The sequence below is a fragment of the Nomascus leucogenys genome, chromosome 19, assembly GCF_006542625.1.
Source record: "Nomascus leucogenys isolate Asia chromosome 19, Asia_NLE_v1, whole genome shotgun sequence".
Lineage (NCBI taxonomy): Eukaryota > Metazoa > Chordata > Mammalia > Primates > Hylobatidae > Nomascus > Nomascus leucogenys.
The window spans coordinates 53307240-53331591 of NC_044399.1; the positions used below are offsets into that span (position 1 = coordinate 53307240).

The following is a 24352-nucleotide window of genomic DNA, read 5'->3' on the forward strand; positions in this document are numbered from 1 at the left end:
GTGAAGGAGAGTGAGGGCTGAGGCAGAGTCTGGAGGAGCCTCTCTAAGAACTCCAGAAGTGGAGTCATATGGCAGAGACTGGGCCCCGCTGAACAAAGGTAGATTTCTTTGCCCCAAGATTTGCTGGTTATGGAAAATATTAATCAGGGCTCCTTTTCCCTTGTTCTATGAGATTTCCTCTCATCTATTGACTCTGAAACCAATTTTCCCCCAGAATGAATTGCTGGCACACATCTTCCTATGTCTCCTGGAAAGAAAGGTGCAGAGAAGTTATTGAGCCCAAACTTGGCTCCTTGGAACTCACCGTGAGCAGGTTGATCAAATCCATGTTGGGTTCTAAGTGGTGAGAGGCATTCTGCAGGGAGACTAGTTCACTCAGGGTAACGGAGAGCTGGTGCATTTTCACAATGTTCACTTTGTTCTCCTCCGTCCAGTCTGGGAAAATGACATGGACTGCTATCAAGTCTTTCAAGTGTACTCCAAGGATGGGGATTTTGAAGCCATCGCAGTCGGCAAAGGCCTTGCGGTAATTGCAGTAATTGCCGTTGGAGGAGACCAACTCTGTCATTTCATTCCAGTTCTGGGAACAGATGGAAAAGCAGAATTTTCAAACAACTTTCCCTTCTGCACACCCCCAGGCCCTGCAACGTGTGGTTAGGAAATTCCTCAGCTACTGAGAAAGGTATTACTTGCACCAATGTTGCTGCAGGGAAATATGAATCAGGAAAAAGAAAGTTAGAGAAATGTACTAGGCCTGGCTATGCATTGAGCAGCCTATTCCATTTTGCTATAAAACGGAAATAGCCTACACATCTGCCTACCTACTAGGGATGTTGGGATATTAAATGGCATCATGTATACTTAAGTGTTTGGAAATTTATGAAAATATTACTGTCCACAAATTCAAGCATGTCGAATATTAAAATTGTTTAGTTGTTCCAAGAAAGTTGCATTCCAGATATTACTTGAGGTTAATCTGGGACAGTATGGGGTAGAGAAAGTTGCAATGCGGTGTGAGATAGCTGTGGTTCTATATTCTGCCTAACCAGAAGGGTGACCTTGAGCAAGTCACTTCACGTTTCTGGGCCTCAGTTTCTTTCTCTGTAAGTAAGAGAAGTTCCAATACATAATTTTAAAAGATACACTGGTAGTTCTCCAAGCCTCTATAAGCTTCTATCAGATTCTTATTCTTCACAACATTTAAAATTTGTTTTTGCTTTTTACTTGAGATTTGGTACAAAGCTAAAAGAAAATGAAACACTTATTACCTAATAAGTTCCATTATACTTGGAATGAGTACAGAGTTTGAGGTCAAACAACGGTACTTCTGTGGCTTGCTTCCTCTTGTTTATATGGACAAGTTATCGTTGGTTGCTTCACAGCAACCAGACCTTTCTAGCAGACCCCAATTTCAATTAGTCTACTCTCTCCCAAAGCAGCCCTTGTGACTCAGACAGAGCTGTTTCCATTTCCAGAACCAAGAATGGGTTCTGATTTATCATCAGAGTAATTGCATCCCTCTAGTTTGTGATTGGTTCAGGAAGTCAGGGTTAAGCCAATCAGTACATTGTATTACTCTGGCAACTGTTATTGGTCCAGGGATGGACCTAAGACCTGAGTTGGCTCAAAAGGTCTTTAATTCTATGAGTGAAGAGTTGAAGTGAGAAGTCTTCCCTATCTTCAACTTTCATGAACAAGGGAACATAATTTTTCGGTTGCTACAGACAGCCCAATTAGGAGAGAAACCAGTTTGATGAAACAAACAAAAAAACAAAACTCTCTGATACTCAGAGGCAGGCAGAGCACCTGAGTCAAAGGTCTAATCAGACCGTGCCTGCTCTGTCTCTGGACTTCCAGGTATGCCCCCCAGGGTGGAGTGCAGTGGAATGATCCTGGCTCACTGCAGCCTCAGACTCCTGGGCTCAAGTGATCATTCCACCTCAGCCTCCCAAATAGCTGGGACTATAGGCACACACTGCCACACCTGGCTAATTTTTTTTTTTTTTGTAGAGACAGGATCTAGCTATGTTACCTAGGCTGGTGTCGAACTCCTGGCCTCAAGCAATCCTCCCACCTCCACCTCCCAAAGTGCTGAGATGACAGGTGTGAGCCACCACGCCTGATGGACAATACATTTGCTTATTGTTTAATTGCTGTAGAAGTTTTTTTCTTTTTCTTTTAAACTCACAACTAAAAGTGTCCTTATTGAAGTAGCAAAGTGCACTTTTACGTGAAAATCTTTTCATAAGGATGAAATGCTCCTTTTTGCTCAAGAAGAAAAACAACTATCGTGTCGTGAAAATAAATATGGCAGAAAAGCTCAGTTTGGAAAATGATCACTGTTTTTAATATATGTATTTATTTTTTCATGACAATTCAGTTGTAAATCTGAGGATTTCTATACAAGGCCTATGTCTTCCCCTTTCTATCTTCTGATGTGCCCAACACAGTGTTATGAATAGTCATTCAATGACTTTATTTCAGGAAGTAGGGTAGGAACTATTTCTGTCCTATTTACCTTGTGTATCACAGTGCCTATCACATAGTAGGACCAAATAGATACCCGTTGAATATTTACCATTACAGTACGTAGGGGGTTTTTTGTTTTGTTTCGTTTTGTTTTGAGACGGAGTCTCGCTCTGCTGCCCAGGCTGGAGTGCAGGGGCGCGATCTCGGCTCACTGCAAGCTCCGCCTCCCGGGTTCACGTCATTCTCCTGCCTCAGCCTCCACAGTAGCTGGGACTACAGGTGCGTGCCGCCACACCTGGCTAATTTTTTTGTATTTTTAGTAGAGATGAGGTTTCACCGTGTTAGCCAGGATGGAATAGATCTCCTGACCTTGTGATCTGCCAGCCTCCCAAAGTGCTGGGATCACAGGCGTGAGCCGCCCCGCCCGGCCACTACTACAGTATGTTAATGGTATGTCAAAGCATTCTTCCTGGGACACTCACCACCACCTCCAACCTGTTTTTCCAGGTGGACTCAGCTGATGTGGTTATTACCTTTCTACTTTGTCCCCATGTATAACCTACCACTGGTTTAAGAGAAAAACTTTCCCACTCTGAGTGACATTTGTTAGGCGTATACTAAACCCCAACAATTTACAAATGCATTTTTTTTACTTTTGATTAGGATCAAATCTACTGTACCTTTGTAACTTCTGAAGAAAGATGAGAATGGGTCTCTTTGAGACGTGAAATGGAACTATGACTGAGGCCTCCCACCACTGCCATCAGGGTGTTAAAATTTTTGAGCTGAAGGAGCTTCTGCAATAAAAATGCATCAATGCTTTTTAAGGATTTTTCAATTATTCTAAACTTTCTGAATTACAAGTAAATTTGTGCACAATTTTAATAACAAGAAGCTAAGGAAAAAATTACATCAATTTAAAATGAAGCACAGATAGAATCAGAGAAATATATTATTTCACAGAAAAATAGCTACATTAAATGCTTCTAAGCATTGCTTTTTGAAAGCAATCTTCTTGCATGGCAAAAATACGATTTGTTCATTAGACATCAGCGAGTAGTTTAGTTGTCCGATGCCCTTATACTGTGACCACCACATTTCCTCAATGACTTTTCTCAACAGAGTGAATGAACATCTAGAACTCAAGAACCCTGTCTGATTACCAGACATACCTTTGCAACATTGATAAACTTTGTGATGACTTCTGCCCTTTGCTGGGGGGTTGGTTTGCTAAGAACCATCAACTGGACCCACTTAGAGATTCCATTAAATAAAGCAATCGATCTTTCCAAGGTTGGATTATTCTCCAGGCAGCCATGGATGACATAGCTTTGGTAATCAGTGAACTAGGAAAGGAAGATTCAGAGATTCTGAATTATAATGGAGCCCTTGTAAAATCAAAAATTAGAATATTGCAGAGAAAAGGTGAGATATTGTTTCATAACAACACAATTTCTTGTATTTCACATTTACAATGGCATCCTGAAAGTTTGAATATACATGTGTCTTTAAAATGTTATTTTGCTGCTTTTCAAACCCGACTACTCACCCCACGCACAGACACCCACTATTACACATCACAGCTTTGGTGGGAGGAGAAAGAGGCAAGATTCAAAGTTGTATTCCAATGAGTTCAAAATTTACTAGGTGATAAGATCCACCTGTGGCACTTGATAAAATGCTAGTTCCTGGGAACACTCTAGGTGTAAACGATCACTACCTTCAGAAGAAAAACCTAAGAATCTCCTCTTTTTTTTTTTTTTAACCGAGTCTCGCTCTATTGCCAGGCTGGAGTACAGTGGCGCGATCTGGGCTCACTGCAATCTCCGCCTCCCAGGTTCAAGCGATTCTCCTGCCTCAGCCTTTTGAGTAGCTGGGACTACAGGTGCAAGCTGCCATGCCTGGCTAAATTTTTTAGTGTTTTTAGTAGAGATGGGGTTTCACCATGTTGGCCAGGATGGTCTCGATCTCCTGACCTCATGATCCGCCCACCTTGGCCTCCCAAAGTGCTGGGATTAAAGGCGTGCCTGGCCAAGAATCTCCATTTTTAACACACTGCTGGTGATTCCAATCAGGCAAGTTAAAGATATAATGGTATACAATAAAGACGAGGAAATGAACGTAAATATAATGATTTCAAATTAGCATCAGTTGTAAAGTTGTTTCAAGAAAAAGAAGACAGAAGACAAAAAATCAATTGAAGTAAGGCTGCTCTTTAGCAAGGCAAACACATTTTCAGAATGTTAGCATGGATGTCAAAAAATACATATGAGCTTTCTATCATATAAACAGTGCAGGGGACTCCCTCCCATGGCCTGCCTGCGGTGAATTGTTAAGGTCCTCTCCAAGTAGGATTACTTAGTGAAAGAATCAGTCTTTCAGAAATTCATGCTTCTAACCAAGACAGTCTTCTTTGCAAGCAATAATGTAATTCATTCTCTGACACCTTGGAAAAGGAGGAGGAGCGACTTCCCCAGAGCTTGGCGAGACAAAGCAAAGTGGCTGGCTGATTGTGAACCAATGTGGAAAATGTTATCACAACGGGAGGATAGAAAGCAGGAGGCTAAGAAATCACAGACCAGAGAAAGAAAAGGGGGAGTTAGAGAAGGAATGAGGCTCCATCAAGATGAGTAGGAAAGAAAAGTTTAATTCAGGATCTCTATCTCTGGGAAAGAAACAACCTGATGTTGAGATTCTCCTTAAAGTCTACAATTCCTATTTTCAACCTACACCCATAATTAGCCATTTCTACAAATCTGAACCTAACTAAATATTTTTTTCCCAAAAACGAAGGGCCTAACAAAACATGTTCACTTGGGAGAAGTCAGTGGAGCTAAATCAACCTTGAATGGTTAAATCTCCACTGACTATTTAGAAAAATCACGCTTTAATCCTATGAAAGGAGACATTGAAAATAGCAACAGAAATATGGCTCCTGAGCCATAAAATAAAGACAGGATAATATTTCTCTTTGGTTAAAAGGGATTGTTCCTGTGAATTAAGGGCACTTTTCCAGCAGAGCACAGTGATAGAAGCTGCCAACACTTCAGAGTATGAAAATGCAGCTCTTGGGAAAGTTGGCATGGTGGTTGTTATCCTTGGAAGAATAAATGTCAGGTTTCTTACTGAGATCCTTCTAAAAGATTTATGCTCCAGAAAAGTGAGGTGCTCAGCCAATTCAATGGGCTCCAGATGGTCAAACAGCAGACAGGCTTTTCCCTTCTTGGATACTTTTTTCCTCTGTGTGACTCTTCTCATCCAGTCATAGGAAGGACTATAAAAGAAGAGTGAGTCCGGTCAGTGTGTTGAAAGCCCATTTCGCTCAATGGAAGTTATTAACCTACTGACTCTGTAACTCTTGGCTTGCTTCCAGGGGCTTGTGCAAAATACATGCCCTGTCTTTCATATCTGAAGAGAAAACCACCGACCAATTGCCAATAGAACATAAACTTGGAGTTGTTTTTCCAGATAGAGTAGGTTTTGCACTGATCCATCCAGAATCTCTTACTTAGTGTCTTTGTGACCAGCAAGGTCTGGATCGTACAGGAAAGGTTGCGGCTAGTATATAAATTTGGGAGTTTATCAGGATATAGATGGATGATTTAAGGCACATGGAAACCACTAGAAGCTGTGGTTCTCATACTTTAGTATAACATGAACTATCTGAAAAGCTTGTTATAAAGACAGAGGCCTGGGCTTCACTGCCAGAGGTTCTGATTTATTAGGAATGATCCTGAATAATATGTATTTTCACCAAACATGCCTTATAATTCCTGGGTCATTCACTGTTGATTACTACTGAAGAAGTATTCAATAATAATCGACAGTGGAAAAACAGAGTAGACTATGAATACACAACACACAAGAACATACATTTGCAAGATGGATAGCCATATTTAGGATCATCAAATAGTCTGCCCCGTGCAAAGTTACCTAGTTGATATGAAAGTGGCCTAATTGCACCAGTTACCTAATAACTGAGCTAACCAGCTCCCGGCACATCTATGGTCAACCACCATAAGGTTGTTGTTCTGAGGCCAACCTCAGCAGCACCATGGTACAGAGCTTCTCAAGCTTGCATGTGAATCACCTGGGGATCTTTAAAGTGCAGATTCCAATTCAGGTTTAAGGTGGGGCCCAGAGGCTGCATTCCTAATGAGCTCCCAGGTGACGCCAATGCTGCTGGTCTGCGGACCACACTTTAATCAGTGAAGGCGTAAGAGACATTAACTAGATTCAGACTCAGTAACTAATACTGAGCATCTATTGCATGCCAAATGCTTTCATGTGCTATCTTATGTCCTTATTGGATGTTCATAATAATCCCATGAGAAAGGTATCGTCCACATTTTACAAATAAAAAAACTGAAGCTTGGAGAGATGAGTTGTGTCCCATACGGCTTGTGCTCACTGAAGCAAGGCTTTCCTCACAGAAGCAAACCTGGATTCAGGAGTGGGATGGACTCAGAACAAGTGGGGTGATCACTACTTCCTCCCCTAAGCGGTGGACTTATTGGGTGTGAAAGACGTCGGTGCCACTCTTACATGCTGGATATGTCGATGAGGCTGACGTGTTTTTCATATCCTAGTTGACTAGCTACTTCCCGAAATTCCTCAGTCATACGAATCAAACCAAGATCCAAATTAAACTCTGCAGGAAACTTCAGAATCCAGTACCTGAAAGGCATCAGATATTTTTGGCAGCTGGAAGATTGCAAGTTGGATATCTATGGAAACAATTGTACCATTTTACAGACTACATTTAACACCAAATCCAGGACCATCCAGGACCATACTTCAAATTAGCCATCTCCTGTCTCCAAACCCCCATCCATCACGTGGAGCCTGTCTCTGCCCTCCTTCAATCTAAAACCACTCCCACTCATAGCCTGTCTTTCAGTTGAGAGGAAAACCTTCCTTCAATTCATGGTGAGTAGATGGGAATGGGTGTGGTGAGGGAGTAGAGAAAATAAATCCACCCTTTCTAAGAGCTAGTTTCATTCCCTAATCACATTTACTACTACTTGATCTCTAGTCCAAAAGATAAAGATCCCCCCACCCCACCCAACAGAGAAGGGCCAATTTTAACAAAGTTGGTGGGAGGGGTATCAGAGTAGAGTCTGTAGTCAAACTAGGTCTGCAGCTTGGGGAAAAGGAAATTGTCCACAATTCCAGAACTAGAAACTACAACCATGCCAGAACCAGAAGCTACAAGAAATTAAATTTGTAAATATATTTACCTCATGAAGTAGCAGATCTTTAATCGAAATTCATTGCAGCTTTCTCCAGTGGCATTTCGATACGTAAACCAGTTAAAGAAAAAAAATCCTTGCACCTCGTTTCCTTTGCAGACACCTGCAGCTGTGCCCTCAATGTATACCAACTCCTAATAAGAGGACCATGCTGGGGACATTTGGGGTTATATAGACACTCAAATACGGAGAGAAGTGGCCTCTGATGACTTCAACACTGAACAATTGAAACTTGATTTATTATAGCTCTAGAATGCATTTTTTTGGTCTGAAGAAGCCACTTACAGGATTAGTTTTGCCTTCCTCCACACTTATTAACCAATAACTGCCAACTGTAATTACAAATAGACTGGCAACTATACACAATTAAAATTGATAGTACAGAGAAACACTATATTTTTTTGAGACAGAGTCTCGCTCTGTTGCCCAGGCTGGAGTGCAGTGGCGCAATCTCAGCTCACTGCAAGCTCCGCCTCCCGGGTTCACACCATTCTCCTGCCTCAGCCTCCTGAGTAGCTGGGACTACAGGAACTCGCCACCATGCCTGGCTAATTTTTTGTATTTTTAGTAGAGATGGGGTTTCACCGTGTTAGCCAGGATGGTCTTGATCTCCTGACCTCGTGATCCGCCCGCCTCAGCCTCCCAAAGTGCTGGGATTACAGGTGTGAGCCACCGCGCCTGGCCGAGGAACACTATTTTAACCAAAAATATTTTGTATTTAGGATTAATGCCTTACACAGTTATGCATCACATAACGACATTTCAGTCAATGAAGGACTGCATATATGACAGTGGTCCAGTAAGATTATAGTGAGATTGAAAAATTCCTATTGCCTGGTGACATGGTAGCCAGCATAATGTTGTAACCCAGTGCATTACTCATGTGTTTGTAGTGATGGTGGTGTAAACAAACCTGCTGTTGTGTGAGTCACATAAAAGTCTAGTGTATACAGTTATGTACAGTATATCGTACTTGATAATGAGAATAAATGACTGTTACTGGTGTATGTATTTACTATACTATTTTTTGTTGTAATTTTAGAGTACTCCTTTTACTTACGTAGAAAAAAAAAGTTAAAACGTTAACTGTAAAACAGCCTCAGCAGGTTCTTCAGGAGCTATTCCAGAAGAAGGGATTGTTATCATAGGAGATGACAGTTCCATGCGTGTTACTGCCCCTGCAGACCTTCCAGTGGAACAAGAGGTAGAGGTGGAAGACAGTGACATTGATGATCCTGAGCCTGTGTAAAGCTAAACCTAGGCTAATGCGTGTGTTTGTGTCTTTGCTTTTAACAAAAAAAGTTTAAAAAGTAAAAAAAAAATTTAAATAGAGTAAGTTTGTAGAATAAAGAAATTAAGAAAGAAAATATTTTTTACAGCAGTACAATATATTTGTGTTTTAAGGTGTTATTACAAAAGGATTAAAAAGTTTTAAAAGGTTTATAAAGTATAAAAGTTACAGTAAGCTAAGGTTAATTTATTATTGTAGAAAGAAAAATATTTTTATACTTTGGTGTAGCCTAAGTGTATAGTGTCTATAAAGTCTACAGTATTGTACACTAATGTCCTAGGCCTTCTTTTTTCTTTTTTTTTTTTTTTTTTTGAGACGGAGTCTCGCTCTGTCGCCCAGGCTGGAGTGCAGTGGCGCAATCTCGGCTCACTGCAAGCTCCGCCTCCCGGGTTCACGCCATTCTCCTGCCTCAGCCTCTCCGAGTAGCTGGGACTACAGGCGCCCGCCACCACGCCCGGCTAATTTTTTTTTTTTATTTTTTAGTAGAGACGGGGTTTCACCGTCATCTCGATCTCCTGACCTTGTGATCCGCCCGCCTCGGCCTCCCAAAGTGCTGGGATTACAAGCGTGAGCCACCGCGCCCGGCCATGTCCTAGGCCTTCACATTCACTCTCCACTCACTCACTGACTCACCCTGAGTGGCTTCCAGTCTTGCAAGCTCCATTCATGATAAGCACCCTATACAGGTTTACCACTTTTTATCTTTTATACTATATTTTTACTGCACCTTTTCTATGTTTAGATACACAAATACCCACCATTGTGTTACAATTGCCTATAGAATTCAGTACAGTCACATGCTGTACAGGTTTGTAGTGCAGGATCAACAGGCTGTATTATATAGCCTAGGTGTGTAGTAGGCTACAGCATCTAGGTTTGTGTGAATACACTCTGCGATGTTTGCATGATCATGAAATCATCGAATGATGAATTTGTCAGAACGTATCCCCGTCGTTATGCTATGTGTAACTGTATGGGTACTCTAATTTCTTCCTTAATATTTGAAAATGTCACTTTCAGGTATATTAATACCCAAGTTGTGTTATTTACTTGTAAGTGTCTTTATTCATATTTTTTTTAACAAATATCTATTGAGCTTGTGTATATGCCAGGCATTGTGGATATAGCATGAGCAAGGAATCCAAAGGGAGGAAAGTTCATAGAAATGTCGATTCACAGGCAGTCTTCAACTTTCCACATTAAATGTTACTATGCCTAAATATCCCTTTTTATTTGTGTCTCATGCATTGGTGGCCATGCTAAGGGTGAGAATGCTGTTGGTGGGTACACTCTTTGGACAATGTCTAGATTGTCAGGAATATGGCCAGACTGAGTCAATGCCCTCCATCCTCACCTATGTTCTACACTTCAACAGCGGACTCATATGACCCTTGGACCACTGGGAGCTAGGATCTTGCTCACTTCCACAGACCTTATAGACTCTCTAATGTCCTTTTCTGCTCTGAGGTTGTGAGGAGGATGAAGAGAAGAAGCAGAAAGTGGAGGAAGCTTGAACTGAACAGGTGGACACCTACTGGCTCCAGAAGCCTTGGCATGCCCTAATAACACTGGACGGTGCCTCTCCCTCTGAGGCGGTGCCTCTCTCTCTAAGGCTCCCCCTCCCTGTAGAGGTTCTCACTCATCTCCAGGGCCTCATGGGCTTGAAGAAGGCAGAGACTGCAGGCACCGACATTAAAGATTGTATAATAAGCATTGGCTCTCAGGGAATAGAACCTTTTACAAATGGGAGACTGCATTTTCAGTCATTTGGCTTTCAACCACTTTTCTGGACTGCATTATGTAGAGAAGCGGTAGACTGCTAAAAGCCTTCATTACGGAATGGTGTTTCTAACCATGTGGGATTTTTTTGTTTTCATTTCAGAAGAAAATCTAAAATTAGTATCAGTCAACAAATTATAATAAGCCTGCAAGAATGTTCATTGTGTCTTGGCAGCAAGGGGAGATGTGAAAACTAAATTGATGTTTGTGCCCAAGTGAGAGCATATTATTTTGGCTGTATTTCCATATGATTAAGCTGCATCCTCTATGCCCACCATTTTGTCATCCCAGAAGAAACAAATTTGGTCTTGAATCATTGTGAAATATTCTCTCATTGTTCTAATAACAGAAATGTTTAAGACAAGTTAGAAACTTCCAGCCTACAGTTCCTGCTTCATTTTATATCTTAGCGATTATTTTCAAGTACAGCCAAAACATCCAGATGGAGAGTCAACTATCTGGTCTATCATCCAGATGTGTTTCGTCTAGACATCTATATATATTCACAAAAGAGCTGGATAACCGAAGACTATTTATTCATCTTAATTTACTGGCTTTGGATAGACACTCTATCTAAATACAGAGCTTGATTTATGATTGTAAAAATTACACAGTAGTTGAAAAGATATATGCAGAGAAGTTTTTCTGCCAATTCAGTGGAAGATAAATACCATCGGTGCATCAGTAGAACTATTCTTGGCAAATAACTATTATTCAGCTCTCCATTGTCATCTGTTAGAAAAATAAAACAAGAAGTGAGGAGATAACAGTGCTATTCTTTACTTTTTCTAACATCAGTAGAGAAGAAATAGTGTCATATGTCAAAAACGTTTCATAGACAAACGATCTCTCTTTTTTTTTTTTTTTTTTTAAGATGGAGTCTCGCTCTGTCACCCAGGCTGGAGTGCAGTGGCACGATCTCGGCTCACTGCAACCTCCACCTCCCTGGTTCAAGTGATTTTCCTGCCTCAGCCTCCTGAGTAGCTGGGACTACAGGCGCCTGCCACCACGCCCAGCAAATTGTTCTATTTTTAGTAGAAACAGGGTTTCACCATATTGGTCAGGCTGGTCTTGAACTCCTGACCTCGTGATCTGCCCACTTCAGCCTCCCAAAATGCTGGGATTATAGGCGTGAGCCACCGCGCCTGGCCGACCAGTGATCTTTTACCTCCTACTTCGGCTAGTATTTCCCTGCAAGTAAAGGTGGGTGGGTCTTACCCTTCCTCTGGTCTACAGTTGACAGTTTTAATAAATGAAATTCAGGACAATCAGTTAAATTTGAATTTAAGAGAAATGATGATTAATTTCTGTATTGTAAGTATGTCCCAGGCATTATTTAGGTCATACTTACACTAAAAATGTTTGTCAGAAATTCAAATGTAACTGGTCATCCTGTATTCTATCTGGCAACCCTGCTCTGGTTTAACTCTGGTTTCTATAGTAATCAATTTAATAAATAACTACTCCCATGTGGGTTGACTTTCTTTGTGCAAGGGATAACCCAAAATGCTGAGGTGGATACAAAAACAACAACACGAGGAGCATACAGCTGAAAAGTGTATAATCTGCAGATATGACGTGTATGAATGTAGAATGTAGTAAATTGTGCTACTCACATTCGTCTGAATCAAAAGACCAAGAAATAATTACTGACGCATATGCCATGTGCTATCAATGGGATGTGGGATGGGGGAAGAGGCAAGCAGCGTTCCTGACCAAAGAGACTAGGAATGGTACTATGAACATCTGAGAGGGCCCTGAAGCAGAATTTCAATGAAGAGAATATGACCAATGGATGGTGGTAGAAAGGTGCAGAGAATGTTCCAGAAACATTAAGTAGACAGTTTGACTGGTGTATGAGCTGTGGGCAGTAAAGGGAAAGAAATATGGAGGGCAATGAAACTGGAGAGACAGACCCGGGTCCATTCAAAAGGCCTTAAATACCAAGGTACAGAGACTGAACTCTGTTCCACAAGCAACTTGCCTCTGAGTAGAGGAAAATGAGAGAATCGAGAGATCCAAAAGAGATGAAAGAAGAAAAGGCTCATACCAAACATCTCAATGCAAGTGCGCAGCAGTTCATCTAATGTTGCTGCTTTCCCAAGGCCACTTGATCCCATGGTTATTTAGCCGTTGTCAAAAAACTAGAGACATTTTCAGCATCAGATAGACCATCTCCATAATCATGCAAGTCAGCGATGTTAGTGCCTAGTGGTGACCCGTCCTTAGTTGTACTTCAAGAAAACTCTAAAAAAAAAAACAAAAAAAAACAAGAGAAAGTTATTAGACTAGAGCTCAGACCCCATTACAGCATCACTTTCTTACCTGGAAAGATAATGACTTCCATAGACTGTATCTTTCTACAAGAAAAGTATCATAGTGACTGAGATTACATCAACCTTTATGATGCCAAAATACCTGCTAAGCTGTACCCACGGATGGATGGTGCTTGGAGACCATGGAAATGTTCCGTTATATACCATCCCACTTCACAGCTGAAATTTTTTAATGCAATGTTTTATACTTTCCTTATATCCTTTTTTTTGTTTTTGTTTTTGAGACAGAGTCTCACTTCGTCACCCGGGCTGGAGTGCAGGAGTGTAGTAGTGCGATCTCAGCTCACAGCAGCCTCAACCTCCCGGGTTCCAGCAATTCTCCCACTTTTGACCCCCAAGTAGCTGGGACTACAGGCACACACCACCACTCCTGGCTATTTTTGGGGTTTTTTTTGTTTTTGTTTCCTAGAGATGGGTTTTTGCCATGTTGCCCAGGCTGGTCTCGAACTCCTGAGCTCAAGCGATCTACCTACCTCAGCCTTTCAAAGTGCTAGGACTACAGGTGTGAGCCACTGCACCCAGCCACCTTTCCTCATATTCTTAAGTGATAAGATATTCAAGAATATTATAAATGTTACTTGGTTTAATATTAACAAAAGAATATGTAAGGAAAAAATTTTTAGAAGCAAATATATTTATAAACATCCTCAATGATTACATAAATATTCAACAACTATAACAAATTCTACTTGCCTAACTGAGAGTAAGATTATTCTTTGCAGTGGTAAAAATACTACTGTTAATTTATTGAACACCCACATTATGTACTATGCACCATTCCAAATGCTTTGCATATATTATCGAACTTGACCTTCACAACAATGCTGTGAGGTAGTAATTATTATTCCCAGTTTACAGATGAGGTGATGGGATTCACAGTGATTTAGCAACTTACCCAAAACCATACAATTATTAAGGCCTAGAATCAGGACTCCACTATAAAATAAAGCTTCTGTGTTCCCTTTCTTCTTACTACTTCTACGAGCATGGATATCACAAACCATCATAGTTTTGCCTGCTAATCTAGTGTAAAGGGCATCACTCCTCCACATCATCTCAGAAAGAAGATGTAAGACAGATTATCTGTTACAGAGGCAGAAGGAAAATGTGGGGATGACAGCTATCCCATTTGCCAGCACCGTCATGGGGAAAATGTGATTGGCAATAGCCTCTTATAGTTGCTTACACTCAAAAGCATCGCTGCTGGATAGATATCATCACTTTATTTTATAGAGCAGGTCCTTGATGCCAGGTCCCCACAGGACTTGGAGCAGGAGGGAAGCTGTCATGATGTAAGACATTTATCCACTTTAGACATTTTAGTAGGTAAATGCAGCCATTGAGGATTCATCTCATGAGTTGTTTAAAGTCAATGTCTATTTTACTCTCGAACTTTATTTATTCAACTGGCAATCATTGAGCACCTGACCTATGCCAGGCACTTGGTTAGGCATTGAGGCTGCCAAGATGAACAAATCATTGTCCCATTCTTACCTTCATCAGGGTCATAGTCAACTTCAGAAAACAAACATGCGAATGAATAGGAAAAAATACCTAATGTCCATATGTACGGTTGTATTTGTTCAGTGAGACCACTGGAGTGACATTGGAATGAGTCTGTTCACCAGGCACATAACTCTGGGGAAAAAATGTTTGCCCTCTATTCATTCTGTGAAAGAACCAGATTCTTGTGCTGAAGGTACCACTCTTAGAATATAAAATAAAGGGTTATTTCAAGTGTTCAATAAAAACAGCAGAAACGCTGAATCAAACGCTCTCCCAATTCTGCTGCTCAAATGATTTGTGAAAGCAGATTATTAAAGTCATCTGGAACTAACTTTTTAATATATTTTAACAAAGTTACCTTATCTGTAAGGCCTTTCCTGACCTATTTAAAATAACGCACCTCTCAGCTCTCACCCACCTCTCACTTGGCATGTCCTACCGCCCTTCCTGGATTTATTTTTCTTCATAACACTTAACACCATCTGACAAACTATATATTTTACTTGTTTATTTGTTTTTAAATCTCTATAGTGCCATAAACATAAGCTCCGAGATTGTAGAGATTTTTGTGTTTGTTCTCTGGTATACTCCTTAACACCTAAGGTTTTGCTTGTCACATAAAAGATACTCAAAAATTATTCACTAAATTAATAAACAAGTGGATTAATGGGTGAGGAAATGAATATCATGAAACTTGTCACAGGTTTGTCTTTGAATATGAGTATATTTATGTGAGTGTGTATAGATACCATACATTTTTAAGAGACTTTTTAAAGTTTGTTTACTAAATCAGCTTTAAGTAAACATCACTGGGACAAAAATTTCTGCCAGTTTTCTAAACTTAATAGAATCTGCCTATATTCATCATCAGAACTTGCCTTTTCCAAGACATTCTGGGACAGAACTTCTCTGATTCCTCTAATGTAAACTCTATCAGTACTCTTAAAAGTCAAGATTGAACAATTAACGAGTTTGATTACCTTCATGTGTATACAGACATTTTTTTTTATCCTGTTACTCACCGAACAGTAGACATATTACTTAGAACAAATAGGCCTAGACTAAACTGATTTCTCAATTCAAAACCAAAATTATTCAGCTGAGCTGTCTGAGGAAGGTGCTGACATCCCCAGAAGGGGTTAGAGATAACCTGGAACCAAAGATTCATCACCATGTTTAGGGTTCTATTTCTGATCTGCAAAGAAACTGGCACATGATGGGCCTGGTGGGCCGGGCTACCAGGTTACAATCTGTTTCTGCAATCACTAGATGTGTCTGAGTCTCTGCTCCACCTTCTGTCACCTGCACATTTACCTGAGATCTCATTTCCTACGTGTGGACATTATTGTGTCTACAACTGCCTTTTTCAAAATAAGGCTTATTACAAAAGCAATATACACTTATTATTTAAAATAGGACATTAAGGAAAAAGTTATCCCTAATCTCATCAGCTAAAGATAACTCCTATTAACATCATAGCATGTTTCTTTTAGTTTCTCGAGGCATATTTAATTTTTATGAGAATTCTTACATAATTTATGACAATTTAAAGAAATACTTACCTGTTGTTTCCATACAGATACAGTTCCAAATCTGAAAGAATTTTAAGGGCAGTTAGCATCATTGGGAAATGCACGGAAGAAGCGGTCTGTAGAACTGGTTTATTCAACCTGAATGTTAAGTACTTTGGGGAACCTGACAAAAGAACAGAAAGAAACCCCCATATAGAATTAGATCGTGATAACCCCAAAGAATCCACATTGTGTTAAGGCATTTTCAAAAACTTTGAGTTATAGGTGGTATTTGAGATTTTGTCTAAACTTCACCCACAACATCAATTAACAAGGGCAAATATTCAAAATAGTTATTTGGTAACACAATTTTTTTAAAATCAAGTGAGCTTTTTGCAGCCTATTAAAAACCCACATATGCAACAAAACCAAGTTCTATACACATAGTGTAAACTACTATTTCATACAAATATACTTATATCAGTGGATTACTCATTAAGAATTTCCAAACATTGAAATGTTAGTAAATCCTCAAAACAGTCTGTGGTTGTGACACTGAACTCTGACCCTAAATCACTACTGATTGTCTCAACATGAATGTCAATGTTATTTTAGAGCAGGTTGTTCAGTCTCCCAATGGGGACTTGAGGAGTTGCTGTTTGTTTAGGACTTGCTGTAGTGTTGATAGGTACTCTCCGGCTGCCATGAAAATTATTGCTCTCCAGCATACACATTTTCTCCCAAGTCTGAAAGGGACACAATAAGCCCAATTTCTCCTAGGGTTTGAATTATTTCTAAAAGAAAAGTGTTATTTTTAAAGGCCAATAGAGTTTTGTTGGGCGTGATTTCAAAGGCTATGATATGTTCCCGTAGCAAAAGGACGTTCATTAACGTGACTTGTGAAGCCTCTATTGTCAAAAAACATCCTTCTGAGGTTGCCTAGGGCAATAAGAACTGTGCTCCCAATTTTAGAAATAATAAAAGGTAGCCAATTCCATGTAACAGTTCATTAACAGATATAAATGAGCATACCAGGCTCTTGACTCAGAACCTCTCCATTAAAAAAAAATGGGTTTCAACATTAGGTAACTGAATGGGGAAAGTCTGACTTATCTCTGAGTAAAATGTCATAATGCTGCGTACTTCATTAGACTGTTTAAGGAGTTAGTGAGGTCACGTAAAGTGAATCCATCACGGAGCCTGCAGAACGCTGAGTGCTCAGGGAAAGGGTCTCGTTTTACCTGCACTACTTCTTCCCCTCCCGTATTAAAAGTCTTTTAAGTTGAGGCCTGAAGTAGAGGACCAATTTGTAGAAGCGAAAGGGAGAGAAGTGTTCATTTAGAGAAAAGATATTCGAAGAAAAAATACGATGACACTGGAGCACCTATTGGTTGGCCAGGCAGCCTCACCAGCAAGGGACTCCAATTCCCAAAGGTTCTCAAGCCAAAGTTAGGTCATGACTGTCAGAGATACTTCCAGACAGTATCTAGGAAGAATGCCAAAATGACAGGGAAGCTTTCTCTTGGCTCTAGAATTGTAGGATTTATAAGGTGAAATATTGTAACTAGTAAGTATTCAACAAATCATTTTGAAATGATGTTGGCCATGTTAGAACTTTCAACGATTGTCTTGTCTATCACATTATCTCTATTCCAAGATAAAAGAATTTCTTGAAGATCCTTCCCTGCCAATGGCAGTTATTATCTTTATGCATAAATGACTACATAAATATCTTTACATTCACATGACCTCCATATGGAGACAAAAAGATTTCTCTAAATGACTAATCCTTCACGAATACAAGTGGTAATTGTTACAAACCTTGAAGCCTTAAAGATTAATGCCAAAGATGTCAGCATTCATTGTTCTGGAAATATGCAAGCTTAATTTCCCTTTACCACCACAGACATGAGATTTTTTTTTTAAGTGTTGTGATTATATTACCTGATACTCCATAGGAGAATTAAGATTGAGTTTAGTAAATGAAATAATAAAAACTCTGAAAGACAATTAATTTATTTGATAAATACTTACTGAGGATCTACTGGACACCAGACACTGAACAGAATACTAGAGTGGCTGGTAGAAGGGGTTGGTGTTGGGGAAGCGAAGGATAAATGGATAAGCAAGACAGATACAATCCTTGCCTCTATAGTCTAGCAAAGAATTAAAGGAACAATGACAATAAAATATCTTATGGAGCACAGAGCAGGTAGGGAGGGGCACTAATTTAGTCTAGAAGCCTGAGGAGTTTTAGCTTAGTAAAGAAGATGGCAATTATGAGAAATCGAAAAGACATTTACAATGACTAAAGTGTTATGGCAAGAGATGAGACTAAAACATCAGTGGAAGTAGCTCATGACAGTATTGTAAGCTTTAGTAAGGAGTATATCCTTTATCCAAAGGGCAACGGGAAGCCATTGTTTGAAAGGAGAGTGGCATGATCACATCTGGATTTTTTTTTTTTTTTTTTGAGATGGTCTTGCTCTGTTACCCAGGCTGGAGTGCAGTGGCGTGATCTCAGCTCACTGCAACCTCCGCCTCCCAGGTTCAAGTGATTCTCCCACCTCAGCCTCCTAAGTAGCTGGGATTACAAGCATGTGCCACCACACCTGTCTAATTTTTGTATTTTTAGTAGAAACGGACATTTCCCCATGTTGGCCAGGCTGGTCTTGAACTCCTGACCTCAAGTGATCCACCCACCTCGGCCTCCCAAAGTGCTGGGATTACACGCATGAGCCACCACACCCTGCCTGATTTTCTTATTATTTTATTTCCAATGGTATCTTAACGTCCTCTTCACCATATCAAGCAAAACTAGGTGAAATGGGAGCTAGGATCTGTGCCCTGGTGAGGACACCACCTAACAAATGCCAACCTTGCTTTAGTTCTGAGGCTCGGACTTATGGAAAGTGTAACTAGACCATAACAACAGAAACTCAGAATTGCTTCTTGAATGCAGGGGAGATTTGCCATATACATTGTTCCAGAAGTTATCTGAAATAATTTTAGAAACATGACATGGGTAGGTGATACAATAGCCCAAAAAGCAAGGAACACTAAACTTCCTCTCAAAAACAACAACAACAACAACAATAAAAAAACAAACAAATACCTCCAGGAGAAGAGAAACGAGAAACATCAGCCCTCTACTCTGGACAGAAATAATCCTGATAATTCTGGTTCCTTTCTTCTCTTTTCACGATGGCTTTTGTACATTTTCTCCTCTTGATAAACCTCAGAAGGTATCCATCATACCTTCTGGCAGATGACCGTGTCTCCTTTTTAGAGTAAATGGAAGTTGCCAGACAGAAACTTCCTTGATTTCCTTCCATAAAAATGAGAAATTTACCTACATGGATGGCCTTTTTGGGGATCTCTCCTGCTATTGCATTGAAAGAAGTGGCCCTCTTCTTTATCCAAGGTCAATCCCTCTACCTGTGCCTGGATCCCTTACTTTTGTCCTCCCAGGGACCATGTTACGTGAATTAACTTCTCACTCTTCTGCCTCTTCCTCCAATATTTTTTTTTTCCTGCTAACTCTTAGCACTTAAAGATGCCCAGGTCTTAACTCAGAAGTCTGTAATGGGTATCTAGAAGTTAACTCAAAATTTCCTCTTGATATGACCAAGTGAAATCATTTAAAACAAAATTTCTCCTTGGAGTCTCAGGCATCTTTAAGTCAATACGGCCAAAATGAACTCATCATTTTCCTCCCACAAACTTGTTTCTCCTCCCCTCCACTCTCAATTTCTCAATCGCAGAGGAATGGCACCATCAGCCAACCAAATATCTAGCTAGAAATCTGGGAACTATCCTTGATTCTGATCATTCCCCATAGCCAATGGATCAGTAAATCTTTCTGAATCTATTTTCAAAAGAAATTCTGCAACCAACCACTTCTTTCCCATCTCCATGGACACATGCTGGTTTAGACAACCATCATCTCTTGCCTGAATGATTTTAACCAATTACTAACTGGTTTCCCCATCCTCAGTATGGGTCTTTACTACAATCTTTCTCCATTCTGCAGCTGGAAGAATCTTTTAAAAATCCAGATATAGGCCAGGCACGGTGGCTCACGCCTGTAATCCCAGCACTTTGGGAGGCTGCAGCGGGTGGATCACTTGAGGTCAGGAGTTCGAGACCAGCCTGGCCAACATGGTGAAACCCCTCCATCTCTAATAAAAATACAAAAAGTAGCCAGGCGTGGTGGCACATGCCTATAATCCCAGCTTCTCAGGAGGCTGAGGCAGGAGAATCACCTGAACCTGGGAGGCAGAGGTTGCAGGGAGTCAAGATCCTGCCACTGCACTCCACCCTGGGCAACAGAGAGAGACTCCGTCTCGAGAAAACCATTTCTCTCCCATCCTTTGACTTGATCCAAAATATTACATTCTGGTAACTACCACCTGAGCCACCTTTCTTATGATCCCCACCTTCTCCACTAGGCTTTCTGCATCTCTGCCCCACCACTCACACTCTCCAATGCTCTCATTAACTGAGTCTTGCTCTGTCACCCAGGCTGGAGTGCAGTGGTGTGATCTCGGCTCACTTCAACCTCTGCCCCCCGGTTTCAAGCAATTCTCCTACCTCAGCCTTCCGAGTAGCTGGGATTACAGACACACGCCATCATACCCAGGTAATTTTTGTATTTTTAGTAGAGATGGGGTTTCACCATGTTGGCCAGGATGGTCCTGAACTCCTGACCTCAAGTGATCTGCCTGCCTTGGCCTCCCAAAGTGCTGGGATTACACGCGTGAGCCACTGTGCCTGGCCTCGGTTGACTCTTTATATTTGAAATTCTTTGTTTATTTCTGCATTGGTCTTGTTTCTGTTTAAATTTTCCTTCTCATTCCTTTTAAGTTCACTCCTCTGTTCTTTGAATTTCTCTTTCTATTTTATTTTCTTCAATCATGTGTTCTTCCCAGTGTGCTCCACCAAAGTCATACTGTCATCACTGTCAAACTTGTTTCTATCACAAACCTACTGGGATAGTATGAATATAAGAAATGGGCCTGGTGCTTATGGCAAAGTTCACTCATTGTAAATGGACCACAACTGATGACATGAAGACTAAAGTCCCCCATATTTATGGGTGGTGAAGCAGTATCTCCAAAGGTTATTTAACAATGACAGTAGGAAGGAGCCATGCTTAATACTGTAATTTTCAACTCTAAAATACATTTTTTGTCCTTCTTGCATTGGATGTGTTTATTTAATGTGATAATAGGATTTTCCTAGATTTTAAAATTTTTGTTGTCTGTCTGTTTTATCCTGAAAAGAGATTTCACTAAGTTAATGGGGAATTAATAATCAACATTGTGCTGGATTTTAGAAAATGAAGTAATAACAGCATCTAAAAATACCATTTGTTGGTGGCAATGTAATGTGACAGAAATAATGTTGGGAAAATTACCTATATTATCTTTAAATCTTATAACACCCCGAAAGCTAAGGTCTTATTATCTCCATTTCATGGATAAGGAAATTGAGGCCTAGAGAGGTTAAATTACTTGTCCGGTATCATATTACTAGTTAAGTTGCAAAGCCAAGTCCAACTCCAAAAATTTATGTTTTTCTACTACCCACAAAAATTTTAGCTGTTGTTAAGGCCTGCCCATTAGATCAATTTCTAGACATTGTCTAAAACAAAGGTTTGTTATTCCCTGTGTTTGGCTGGTAAGCATTCTATCACTGGCCCTATTGTCTGAAAATGAATAACCTTCACTATTACGGCAAGCTTGGCAACTCAGGGAATCACTGGTACCAAGTACTGAACAGAAGTCAATAACCAGCTCAGAGCTCATCTCATAAGGCCTTGTTGCATTTTCTGGTAACAAGTAACAAGGCTTAACTGCATTTTATTTACGTTTTCTTGGTTACTGGTATTGAATATTGGCAACCAAACCAACATATTTACAGCTACCTGACATAAGTTGAACAAGAAATGAGAATCTTAGAGAAGCTTTAGTAATAAATACCATGAAATTCCAAAGTCCCACCAATGGGGTATTTTCCTAGCATTTGGCTGCAGCCAAACATAGCAGGGAAATGACATATACACATGCTAGACACCTGCAGTTGGATGGCTTCCAGATGGACACATTCAACCACATTGAAGGATTATGACCTACTATGGCAACTTGAGTGCTCACTTTCTAAATAATGCCCCAAAGTAAGACCCAGAACTAGGAAACTTGAGCGTCAGAAGTTAAAATTTTAAACTTCTTTGGGAAAATCATTTTTTTAAAGATCAATATTTTCTTCTCTCAAAAATACCAATATTGTATTCCAAAGAATCCTGCTGGCTTGGCATGGTGGCTCACGCCTGTAATCCCAGCACTTTGAGAGGCTGAGGTGGGCGGATCACCTGAGGTCAGGAGTTTGAGACCAGCCTGACCAACATGGAGAAACCCCGTCTCTACTAAAAATATAAAATTAGCCGGGAGTGGTGGCTCATGCCAGTAATCCCAGCTACTCAGAGGCTGAGGCAGGAGAATTGCTTGAGCCTGGGAAGCAGAGGTTGTGGTGGGCCAAGACCATGCCATTGCACTCCAGCCTGGGCAACAGGAGCAAAACTCTGTCTCAAAAAAAAAAAAAAAAAAAAAAATCCTGTCTGTGGTCCTAATGCTCTGGAAGTACCTGGTCTCAAATTCCCTGAAATAAAGTCACATTCCCTTACTCCTTTGTTGTTCCATTTACTTCTGAGTGGATTTGATGCTGATCATAATGGTGGTGGTGGTGGTGGTGGTGATGATGATGATGATGATGATGATGATGATGATGATATGGAGGAGGAGGAAGAGAAGGAATCATTTAGGTGCTCTTCATGTTGATCACAGTGTTGAGATTTTTCCCCAACAAACTCTGGGAGGCCAGGCTCCTCCCAAACAATCCAGCAATAACTAAAATGCAGCTAAATCTTGCTTGTTACTTAATTCTCACCAAAAAATGCAATGAGGTCTTGTGAGATGAGCTCTGAGCTGGTTATTGACTTCTGTTTAGTACTTGGTGCCAATACCAACGTGCTCTGCTTCATGTGCTCACTATGAACAGGAAGGCATTTTTAACAACTGCATAAGTAAAATTCTTAGGGATCATCCCACTGGATCCAGATGACAATCTCCAAGGATAGAATCTACACAAAAGAGGCTCCAAGGGAATGAAGACATTACATGGAAAGCCCCTAAAAAGCAAGAGAATGTGAACAGAAGGTGTAGCCTGGACTACAAAATCTCTCCCAAACTACCATCACTCTAGGCTGGGAGTAGAAGCTGACTGTCACTAAAAACAAGGGGAAAGGATTTGAAAACAGAAATTCTAAGTTGCTACACAGGAATGCAGCAACAAGCACTAACATAATGAAAGATTGCCTTTAAATGGACCTCCAGGTTCTCAGAGAAAGGCATTAGTTTGGTTGGGCACAAAAGCCAACGTTTATTGTCTATTAAACATTAAACACAATGTTTACAGCAATAGGCTGGAGGTGTAGAGAGTCCATTCTCAACAGCATACAATCCCATGCAGGAGACATAATATAAATCAGTTATCATAAACCAATGAGTCCATTAAGTCCGGTGACAGAGACAGATGCCCAGGACATTGCAGGACCACAGAAATGGGACCAAATTCCACCTAAGGAGATCTAGGAGGCCTTCTTGACAGGAAAGATACTAAGCTTTATGGGTCACAAAATTACAATAGAAAATACAGGCTAAGTCCAATAGTGTCAGACAGTGAGGTGGTTGGAAATATCTGAACATGATTCCAGAATTAGGCATAGGATAGACATATGCAATTTGCAATCCAGAAATTTATCACTATGTGAAAAATGAATAAGAATACACATGAGACAACAAAATTTAGATTAAAAGCTGATGACAGAGAAAATGACTGGGGTCAGTTAGGGATATATTGAGTTCTGAACCACCTTTGGATTTTTTTAAAGGCACAGATAAATGAAAGGATTGCAAAAAGCATAGGGGTTGCACAATGCTGCTTTATTTTTATTATTAATTTTATTATCCAGTTTCACTATTGACAGTGATAAGCTTTAACAAATAGATTTCCTTTACCATTTAGACACTAACTTTGTATACATAGATATTGAAGATGTAATATGAGTTTCTCTTTTCTAAGATAAACTGTACTGTGTTATCATCTAAGTGAAAACATTTTGCTCCTATTTAGAAACCCATGTGTTTA

The 24352-nt window shown here is 40.3% G+C and overlaps 1 protein-coding gene across 2 annotated transcripts in view; it reads right to left on the reverse strand.

The window, feature by feature from the left end:
• RASGRP3 (RAS guanyl releasing protein 3) overlaps nucleotides 1-24352 on the reverse strand; it is an 88033-nt gene that overhangs the window by 35907 nt on the left and 27774 nt on the right. The window contains exons 1-11 of one of the 2 annotated variants that reach the window (XM_030800109.1): nucleotides 20625-20655; nucleotides 19260-19425; nucleotides 16196-16328; nucleotides 12842-13038; nucleotides 11421-11523; nucleotides 7710-7772; nucleotides 7015-7146; nucleotides 5596-5743; nucleotides 3642-3815; nucleotides 3150-3266; nucleotides 305-580 (exon numbers count right to left, since the gene is read on the reverse strand). In XM_030800109.1, the coding sequence (XP_030655969.1) occupies nucleotides 305-580; nucleotides 3150-3266; nucleotides 3642-3815; nucleotides 5596-5743; nucleotides 7015-7146; nucleotides 7710-7772; nucleotides 11421-11523; nucleotides 12842-12911 (1083 nt within the window). In that variant the 5' untranslated portion in view covers nucleotides 12912-13038; nucleotides 16196-16328; nucleotides 19260-19425; nucleotides 20625-20655. Of the gene's footprint in view, nucleotides 1-304; nucleotides 581-3149; nucleotides 3267-3641; nucleotides 3816-5595; nucleotides 5744-7014; nucleotides 7147-7709; nucleotides 7773-11420; nucleotides 11524-12841; nucleotides 13039-16195; nucleotides 16329-19259; nucleotides 19426-20624; nucleotides 20656-24352 lie in introns of those variants that run through there. The other variant, XM_012501574.2, reaches the window with a different exon arrangement.